The sequence below is a fragment of the Lycium barbarum genome, chromosome 6 (assembly GCF_019175385.1).
Source record: "Lycium barbarum isolate Lr01 chromosome 6, ASM1917538v2, whole genome shotgun sequence".
NCBI lineage: Eukaryota > Viridiplantae > Streptophyta > Magnoliopsida > Solanales > Solanaceae > Lycium > Lycium barbarum.
The window spans coordinates 105,514,095-105,524,562 of record NC_083342.1 but is presented as its reverse complement, the minus strand read 5'-3'; the positions used below and the strand labels follow the sequence as shown (position 1 = coordinate 105,524,562).

Sequence of the window (10,468 nt, the reverse complement as noted above, 5' to 3'; positions counted from 1 at the left end):
GCCGTTGTAACAGGTGCTAAAGCATGGGTGTTTTGTATCCATTGAGCAACAATGACGACGAGAAAAGGATACATTAGCTCGTTATTTAGTACGAATTGGTGAAATGACAGAATCCATAAAGATTATTCCAACGGGCTGGGAAAGAATGACAATGTTCAAAATAGGGGTAATAATTCATCGCACGAAATTAGATTTGTTAAAATTTCCGAATGGAATTCATATATATTACCTTCTTTTGTTTCAATTTGTTTGTCTTTCTAATCTTTTTGTGTATTTCCTTTTTTGGCAACTCTCTAATTACTACTTTTCACTTGACATGTTTAACATCACAAGATTAAAAAGGATGTTTTAGTACATTTCACATATTTTTAGTTTAAGACTTCACAATTTTAATTTTAATTTTATTTTTTTAATTTCTGTGCCGAGTAAAAAAATTAGACAAACAAATTGAAAGCGAGATAGTAGTAGGGATCTCGTAGCTCAATTGCGTAGCTACTTAAACTTTCACTTTATTAGTGAGTTCAAATCTCCACGTTATAATTCCCTTGCCCAGCCTCTATGTAATAATTTTACTTTTTTTCTTAAATTAGAAAGGATCGAGTTTTATTTTAAGGAAAAGAGGAAAGGCGAGTAGTAACAATTGGGGCATTATCGTGCGGCCAAACAAGTTGTAGTATTAGGGCAGGAACTGGGGAAAAGAGCTTAAACTAGAGACCTTCGTTTTTCCTTCTTCACCACAACAACAACAACAAGAAACTTTGTTGCTTTTCTTCATAAAAAGCAGGTTAAAAAGATTCCAAATGACCAGCAGAAAGATAGCACGGGACTTGTTTATCTCCAAACAACCTATTTTCCGCCGAATATTAGCACCACAACAGGTTCTTTTGTCTCTGTGTTTGATATTTGCTTTCTCTATTAATAGGTTTTTGCTGCTTCTTATTTATAATTTGATTTTTTTTTTAAATTTTTTATGGTTGCATTAGGTGGTTTCTGGTAGAGTTGCAACAAATTTGAGGTTGATTGGAGCAGATAGGTATCTCGGTATTCGTCATTTTGGTGTATTCAATGAATTCTCCAAGAAGATTAAAGGCGAAGTAGACAGGTATATTGCTTTTTCAGTTCAATGCCATAGTTTTTTACTTAGTTATTTGCTTTTCTTTTAAGTCAAGACTGTAGCTTTACCAATTATTTTCCTTGGATAATGGTAGCAAAGGAGAAAAAAAGGGATTTTGTGCAAGCTGGGCAATTTTTATTCTTAGAATTACAAGTTCCCTTTGTACCTATTTTTTTTTTTTTTTTTTTGTGTGTGATAAAACGTCGAGCTTGCCGTAAAAAGATACCTTTCGCATTATTTACAATCTGGGCTACTTTTGATCTACCTAGGCTAAACAACTATCTATGCGAAGGAATTCTTTATGCCAATGTATATATGAAATAAAAGCGAGATATTTACATTAGCTTAAATTTTTTCTCATTGCTTTGAAAAATTATCCAGTTCCTTTGGTTCCAAATATTGTAGAAAAGAACATAGTGGACACGTAGTTACAAGCTTCTTTAACCTCCGTCTTTCCATAGCCTCTAACACTCTCTTTGGGATGCTCAATCAATGTTACATTGAGAGAATTCCGCTGCCGAAAACTAGGAAGCTAGTCGATAGTGTAACAGCAAGTGATCAACATATGCTCGCGTCCTCTGCACATAAATCTCCCTCTTAAAGAACTGCGTTTATGCTTTATTGGATTTCTTCGTAAGGATTTCATTCCACGTGACACACCCATGTAAAAGGAGCAACTCTCTTTGGTGCCGTAGTATTAGAATCTCCTTTCATGATGTCTTCTTTTCTCCTCAATTAATTAGACTGAAGGAATAAGATTTTAATGAAAATATATACATACTGACCCTTTTTATACCATCCTATCCTTCCCACGTTCCGCCTCAATGTAACGATAACACTTTTTCTGGGCACTTCCACTTCTCGAACACTCATCTGAATAGCTCCTCAAGAGCATAATTCCCTTGAGTGATTTCTAAGGTCATGTGTGGCACAAGCCCTTAATTGCTTCCTATTGTTAGCAAGAGCTAACACCAATGAATATAGATTGCATCTTCATGCCACATATCCAACCAAACTTTGCCATCCCAACGACGAAGCAAATGAATCTCGTGAAGTCATCTTTTTTTCTTCATAATCCCTTTTCGCAGGCGTGCTCTCAGTAAATGGCTAGTCACTTCATCTGAAAATCATCCATTCATGTCGCATATTTAGCAACTATCACCTTCTTCATAATTCATCTCTTTATGTGCGTATCTCCACCACCCTTTCCGTACATGGGCATGTGAAATGCATTAGTCTTCTGACCCTTAAACCTCCTTCTCTAAACAAATATTATTTTTCTTTGCTCCACGAATTGATATTTCTTGTGGCAATCTTTTTCTTTCCTGTAGAAGATTCCTGATCATTTCATCCAATGTCTGCACTATTGTCATACAAAACAACGACACGCACGAAGTATGTGGAAATACTAGACAACGTAGTTTTTTCAAATATGTTATTTTCCCTATTATGATGGATTATGTCTTCCACTCAACTTAACTTGCATTCAAGATTTAGTATCGTTGGATACTGCATCTTTATCCTGAAAATCCTCCAATAGAAGTGGCTAGCCTACATATTAGTTGACAAGGTCTGTCGAAATCCAGTATGAGCAACCTGATTCTGAGCATTTCTTTTTTCCTTGGGGGTGGTTAGTATGGGGACATGTTGGTATCTTTTGAAGTGAGAAGGCGGAGAATGCAACTATTTCTCAATTTTATGACTATCAAGTTTTTAGCTGTTTGTTTTGTCCTCTCCATCTATTTGCTTCTTAGGCTTTGTTGGGGGTATCATTGGGTTTATTCCACTATGCTTATGGCTGCAGTAATCAAGAATTCCAACAGTCAGTCAAGGTGCTGAAGGAGAAAGCAGAGGAGTTGAAAGGGGTGAAAGACAAGGTGCTGAAGGAGAAAGCAGAGGAGTTGAAAGGAGTGAAAGAAGATCTTAAAACAAGGTGCCTTTTGGATTTCCTTTAAATGTAATCTTAAAGTGGTTTTAGCCTTTCTTTAAGGGGCTGAGACATACTGTTGTATGTCAAGGCTGGCAGAACTACCAATGGGGACCCTGAAATGGTGAACTGGCAAATGCAGAACGAAGCAGACGACTGAGCAGCTTTACAAGCATGTCGATGGTGTTTGGACGGAAGCTGAAGCTACGGCAAAAAAGGTAATAGTGCACCCTCGATCAGTTTCTTAGGTGTCTAATATTTCATTACTGAATGAGATTATCCAAAATGAATGCTGCCAAGCATGTATTTTTCCTGAAGACTGTTTTAGCAGCTGTGCAAACCTGCTTCTAGGTATGTAGATGGTATGCCACATTGATTCATATTAATCTGTTGCCTTTTCTTATAAAATAATAAAAAATCTGTTATGGGGGATCCAGAGGATGCAATGAGTATAAAAGCAGCCTCCCCTCAAAAATGAAGGGAGATAAAGCCCAGGCATTACATCATTTACAAACTTTGAATTGAAGCGACAAGTTAGATTAACTAGGCATCTAGCTTTCAATCTATCTATGGAATGTAAACACTTTCTAAAAATCCTTGATTTTGTTCTCCTCCATTGTGTTTTTGTTCATATAATACATGCTTGTACAGTTCCTATATCTTGCAATTGAGTTTTTCCCCCGTGTCAGCAGCTATAGACAACTTTTAGGGATTCGTATGCCTCTCTGATACCAGAATAAGTCGAAAACCTGTCCCACAACTTTTTGCAGCCTTCTAGTGAATAAATAGATGGTTCACAATTTCCACTTCTGTTTTACACATGTAACATCTCTTACACATGTTGGATCCTCTTGTACGCGGTTTCCCCACCTTTTTTTAGTAATACAAATATTTGCAATAAAGTCTTTTTATGGGTAATATTTGCAATAAAGTCCTTTTTTTTTGGGGAACTGGTAACTGTATCTTTTATATTTCAAATGTAGCGAAACAGTACTTAGGTAGTACTGAAACCATATTTACAACCTGTCCTATTTCTATATTGAATCTAAAACATCAATTATAGAGACAATATCATTTGAGTAGATAATCTTGCGTTGAGAAAAGATGTAATCCCTTGCAAAAACACAGAAGGAATAGTTTAATTTTGCAATGAGTAAGTCCAAGACAAACTTGGAACGATTGCGCACCAAAAACACAAAAGCAAGATAAAGTTTAGCTTAATCTTGTGCAGCCCAATCTCCACTTTCTCATAACATCTGGAATTTCTTTCCTTCCAAATTGTCCACCAGATGTAGGCAGGGACAATTCTCCATCTGCTCCTGTCCTTTGCCTGTAAGCCTGTTTCCTCCCAACTTTTGAGAGCATCTGTTACCTTTCCGGGCATGGTCCAAGAGATGCCTTTGAGGTTTAGAATAATCAGTTGGGTTGTAAACTTGCAATGAAGGAAGAGATGGTTAACTGCCTCTGCTGTTTCTCCACACAAAAAGCATCTGGAACATAAAGGAAGTCCTCTCTTCATCACATTGTCTTGTGTAAGGGCCGCTTCTTTAGCAAGTAACCACACAAAACAGGCAACTTTGTGGGGAATTTTAGTTTTCCAGATGTGTTTCCAAGGCCAGTTGGCTATCTGCTGGTTAGAGTGATTCATCTTTTTGTAAGCTGCATTGACCTTGAATATTCACCTGCTATTGCCTTGCCACCATAACACATCATCGTTTGTCTGTAGTCCACCAAGCTGCTCTATTGTACTGAAGAAGTCAGCCACTCTTTCTATTTCCCAGTCATTGATTTGTCTCCTAAAAATGATGCTCCCGCCTTGAGGTGTCCACATTTCTGCTACATTCCTTTGTTGGTAGAGCACTATACTGAAGATGTCTGGGAAAGCCAATTCCAAACTGTCTGTCTCATGCTAATTGTCCTTCCAAAAGCTAGTTTTTCTTCCATCAAGCACTTTGATTTTGGAATTGGCCCTCAACTCGGTCCACAGTACTCTAATAGATCTCCATAGACTCACCCCATATAGTGTTGTGGCTTCCGTCGTCATCCAATTATCTTCCTGTTCATACTTGGCTCTGATAACATTGCCCCACAAGTGCTGATTCTCATTGGTGGACTTCCACAACCATTTCATTTTGAGAGCTTTACTCTGAATCTTCAAATTCTTGATCCCCAAACCTCCATATCTCTTGCCACAAATAAGTGTTTTCTACTTAACCAAGTGGTAACCCTTCGATTGTTTGTTCCCATGCCACAGAAAATTTCTCCTGATGCTATCCAAAAGTCTTCTAGACATTTATCCTGTGTCAAGCACCATGCACTGCTGTCAAACATGAGACTTCTCTTGGTGCTTTAGTTCTCCGTACCTCTTTTTCTCTGATGCACCAACATCTGATAACATTGCTTTGCAGTGAAGGTTTGTCCTGTTGTTGAAGTGTGTAACCATCACATCTAAAAGCTTAAGCCGTTAAAGATAGCATTCTTTTATTTAATTACTGATGTCTTTAATACATCCCCTCTCGTGGGTCTGATTCTTTTTCATGGGCCAAGCATGTGGAAATTCTTTGGTCGGAACACACTGTCCTATGTAATTAATGTTGATGCATTTCTAGACTTTGTTAGTTCCCCAACCTTGACTTAGCCCCATGTTTGTGTGTTCCCCCAAACATATTTTTGGGTTTTTTTGGTTAGCTTCCTCGTTCTATCATAACATCACGTAATGGAGCTAACATTTTTACTCTTGTACTGATTGCTTTTCCTTGAAGCCAGTAATACAACACCTTCATAAAAAAAGATATTGATCTTTCAATCTCCGAATCCTGATAGTTCCTTAAAAAATGTTAAGTTTAGTCACTGCCTTTTGAGTTCATATAATTGTCTTGTAGGTTTATGCCAATGTGGAGGAAACAATATCTGCTACTAAAGAGGAGGTTGGTAACTTTTTACCGAGCTCTTTTTAGCACATTTCCGGATTATAGTGAATTCTTTAAGGAGTTGACAGTTAACCTGATTCGTATTTAGGTCAGAGGAAGTTTTCGGATGGGGAAGGAAGAAGCTCCAGGATCAAGTAGTCATTCAGATACTTCTGGTTCAAATACCAAAGAGAGTAGTGAGTCTGCATCAGCAAAAACTCAACAGGAGCAGCAGCAGCAATCTTCTTCCAGTGATAATGCAGAAACAGTTTTTAGCAAGTTTAAGTCTGCTGCTTCATCTTTATCATGGAAAGTCTCACCAGCCTTCCAGAAAATAAAAGAAGCAAAGCCTGTTGACTTAGCCAAGAGGGGGTATGGCATCATATTGGAGGAATTGAAAGGTACTCCAGGTAAGAGAAAGCGCCTCGAACATTCTGCTCCCACTTCATCAAACTTTGAGAGGAGCACAAGGACTGATGTTGCTGTCTTACCGTCAAAGCAATCGAAATGGAATAAGAAATGGGAGGCATTCAAGGATAAAGTAATTTTCTTTCTTATTAGTCCCTGTGGAGATGCGAGTGAACTTGCCTTTTTCCTCTCATAATCCTAATTTGCCCTGAGTTTTTATTATTTCCAGATGCAAGGTCACCCTGTTTTTAAGCGCTTCACTGGCATGAGTGAACCAGTTGCAACAAAAAGCCAGGAGGTACTTTCTGATTCTCAGTAGAATTTTATCTTTTGTGAGTTATAAATTTTCATTTTCAAAATTTGTCATCTGTTATATTTAACCCAATCAGATATACATGGCTTGATCCGGAAAGCATTTATAGGTGATGATTTTTAGCGTAAAATCGTTTAGCTGATACCAGCAGCCGTGAATTTGGATTGAATTTAATATGAAGTTATCTGAATATTTATGTGGCATGACAGATTGCAGAAGATATCCGTGAAAGATGGGAAACGAGTGATCATCCCATTGTTCATAAAATCCAAGAGTATGGCTATACATTCCAATTTTAATGCTCTGTCCTAGATTGAGTTCAATTTAAGATCAACTAACAATTTCCATCTTAATGTACAGTATAAATGAAACTGTGTTTGGAGAATCCTCAGCTGCATTGTCATTTAAAGAGATTCGCCTCAGAGATCCGTATGATTACAGCCTTCCTTTTCTTGATTTTTCGTTATCATTTTTGGCTTGTTTAAGAAATTTGAAGTATGTTTTGTGAAGGTCATTCTCTTTACCTGAATTTGTGGCTGAGGTTCAAGAGGTGATTCGACCAGTTCTTAATGCTTTTTTCAAAGTAAGTATGCACAAGTTCACTAAAGCTTATTGACGTATTAACATTATTTCTCGTTTGGGTTGGAAATGGGAGACACAGAAGGAAGGGTATGAGTATCATTTGTTTCACAATTAGGAGTGGGTGGTACAACCTCTCCATGTTTAGTTTTCAACCCCTTCAAAGTTTGACAGAGAGGAGAATGTATGTGTCCTTAGCGTATAACCCGAAGGGATGGATAAATACTTCAGAAGTAAATCAGTAGGTCCATCTTTACCTTACCACCACCCCAACCTCTTCCTGCCCTGAACCAAGCTCAATTTTTTCTTTCACTGCTTAATGTATCTTCTCATATTGATATACTTAAATATGTTATTTTTTAATCTTCTTTCAATGATGTCTTGCTTTTTGGGTCGTTAGGGAGATATGGAGGTATTGAAGAAATATTGCAGCAAAGAGGTAATTGAGCGGTGTAAAGCAGAGCATCAAGCTTTTGATAGCCAGGGTATCATTTTTGATAACAAGGTAAGAAAAATGCAAGTTATGGTATTGGCTTCCATTTTGATTATTATTTACACTGAAGGGGAAAAACAATAAATGAAGAGTGCTGCTCTGTTCAAACTTTCAGTGTTACAATCTATTGTCAATGATTTCTATTAGCATGTCAGACAAGGTCAAAAGTTGAGTTTTGTGCTTGTCAAGTCAAGTCATTAATCCTTGAAACTTTATGTTTAGATGCTGTTGTGGTGATAGAGATTTAGAACTGTTGTCCTGACTAGAACTGTCTGACTTCCGCCATGAAACCTGTTCAACAAATCTAAAACCTTGTGGAGTGGTATATTTTTTGTCCTTTCAAATGCTCTGTTTTTGTTCCTTTGAGGGTTGTAGGGCGTCATTAGTTACAAATTTTGTTTACGCTGCATACTGCTATGTACTGTCTCTCATTGGCCTTGATCTAAGCATTGGATGCTGTATGTCTGCCATAGTCGTGGCCTTGATTTAAAATCATCCCAGATTTCCCACTTTTCACTGTAGGAAAGACGTTCAAACCGAAAATTTGGCTTGAAACTCGTGATATCTCCTTTTGCATTCCATGGTATACTACATTAAAGGGGTTGATTATAGCTTGAGTTCTGTACTAATTGGTTTCTCTAGCATCAAACTTCCTTTTTCCTCTACTGTGGTTTCTCCCCATGCTACTAGGAAAAAGGATGATGTCAGAGAGATCCAACTTTTTTATTTCTGTGCACTTCTATATGTACGAATAAATGTCTAAATAATCTATATGGTTAACTATTCTCTCTTGTTCTGCAGATTTTACATATTTCGGAAATTGAAGTACGGGAGACAAAAATGATGGGAGACAGTCCCATAATCATTTTGGCGGTAAGCATCTTTCCTCATTCTTTTTGATGTTTCGACCAATGCACCTCTTGAGAGGGCTCTCTGCCTAGCAAAGACTTAAAACATATTGTATATAAATGATGAAGAAACCCTGATAGTAATCATTCTTTGGTAATTTTCACAGTTCCAGACGCAACAGGTCTACTGCATACGTGATAAACTTGGTTCAATTAAAGAAGGGGGAAAGGTAAGTTTTATCCTCTGTTTTAGATTGATGTTATTTAATGTCCTGCTTTTTTTATTTTTTATTTTATAAGGAAATACATCAGGTTAATGTCCTGCATTGGCTATTCAATTAATTTACCCTGCTGGTAAATTTGGTATTTTATTTCGAATTGCATCATGTACAAACTTCTTCATATCAAATTGCCTTCTTGAACCCCTGTGGTCGAATTGTCATCTTTCTATGTTGCTAGTGTAATCTTCATACGTAAAAGTGAGTTACTTCACGTAAACTAAGGATGTTAACAAGCACCAGTCAAGAATTTCTGAAGGAGACTCTGAAAACTCCTTCCTTAGAAAAGCTTCTTTGTTGAGACATCTTTGTTTTTCTATGGTAAATTAAAGCTGTATTATTCCACCTTTGGATATACAGCAATTTATTGTGAGCTCCTTGTTTCGATACAATGGAATCTGCTATAGAATGATCCCAATCTGCCTGCAGTAGCTCATCAAAGCTAAGACGAGGAGAGTTTGAATTTTAACCCTGATATGGTTAAATTTTGTCACTGTATTTAGGATACAATACACACTGTATACTATGCTTGGGCTATGCAACTAGTAGAAGCAGAAGAACTCGGAGAAGGAGCGATCTACCCTATATGGAGGCTTAGAGAGATGCAGCAACTTGGTGTTGCAGCCCTTATATAATCAACTTTTTGCTTCACCATCGGGTGGATAATGTTGCTGCCCGTGCCTTGTTCATGTTCTCGCACTTATTTGTGCAGAAAAATTTTTGCAATAATTTTTTTTGCCTTTTCCCCAGTTGGAACCGAGGCTTGATGTATTCAAAATTAATGAGTAGTTAGGAGTTTTTTTCACCATTCTTGTGAATGTACTTGAGCAACCCCTGCACATGGCACGAAGTTCCAACCATGAACCCTGCATAAATAGATTATTCATGTTAGTTATGCAGAACTGCATTTGTTACGATTTAAGTTATTTGGACAGACTGTAAACGTTTATTACAATACCATTTTTACTTGGTTTACAATTAATATGCATCATAGAGATTTACCCGTAATTACCTTGGTCTGATTGTGTAAAATATTTTTTAAATGCAGTGCTTGGAACTTAGTAGGCGTTTGGTCATAAATACCAAAAATAAATTCACTTTTTTTGGAGTTTTTGAAGTTGGAGTTGGAGTTGTGTTTGGTCATAGTTTTAGAAATTATAGTTTTTGGTGAAATGTGATTGTAAAAAAGTGAAAAAAATTTAAAAAATAAGTTTTTTGAGTTTTTGGTATTTCGGAATACAACTTCAAGGGAATATTTATGGCTAAACGTTTAAAAATGGAAAAAAAATCAGAAAAAAATGAATAATTTTTATAGCAAACGGCACCTTAAACTTTGTTAATACATCCAGGAAGTTGAGATTAGTGCTGAGGGGTCAAATTGCACTAAAATTTCCTTTAGAAAGTATATTAAAGGTATCCTTAGTTTTTCTGGTTCTTTCCGCAAATTAAACTATTCTGAAGTACCTTTTGGTAAATGAATTTTGCCTCAAAAGCAGAACCATGTCAGTTTCAGCTTTTATTGTTACCTTTCTAGCTTCTATACATAGCTGATAGCTCTCAGTCATTATGCTTCTTCATGTGGTGGAAATCTTGCAATTT

The 10,468-nt window shown here is 36.9% G+C and overlaps 1 protein-coding gene across 1 annotated transcript; it reads left to right on the top strand.

Annotated features, from left to right (window-relative positions):
* The first annotated feature begins 634 nt into the window (after window positions 1–634).
* LOC132645210 (mitochondrial import inner membrane translocase subunit TIM44-2) lies at window positions 635–9,877 on the top strand. The gene is made up of 14 exons (XM_060362060.1): window positions 635–878; window positions 984–1,102; window positions 2,919–3,047; window positions 3,184–3,259; window positions 5,924–5,968; window positions 6,060–6,491; window positions 6,588–6,656; window positions 6,881–6,945; window positions 7,032–7,100; window positions 7,182–7,254; window positions 7,651–7,755; window positions 8,545–8,616; window positions 8,759–8,821; window positions 9,373–9,877. The coding sequence occupies exons 1-14, from the start codon at window positions 801–803 to the stop codon at window positions 9,502–9,504; spliced, it is 1,527 nt and encodes a 508-aa protein (XP_060218043.1). The 5' UTR covers window positions 635–800; the 3' UTR covers window positions 9,505–9,877.
* Window positions 9,878–10,468: the final 591 nt, after the last annotated feature.

Excerpts from the sequence above, each read along its gene's own strand:
- LOC132645210 (XM_060362060.1), top strand. The coding sequence starts at position 801 with ATGACCAGCAGAAAGATAGCACGGGACTTGTTTATCTCCAAACAACCT. Across the intron at positions 6,946-7,031 it reads ATTGTTCATAAAATCCAAGA|TATAAATGAAACTGTGTTTG; the intron begins GTATGGCTATAC and ends CTTAATGTACAG. Across the intron at positions 7,255-7,650 it reads TTCTTAATGCTTTTTTCAAA|GGAGATATGGAGGTATTGAA; the intron begins GTAAGTATGCAC and ends TTGGGTCGTTAG.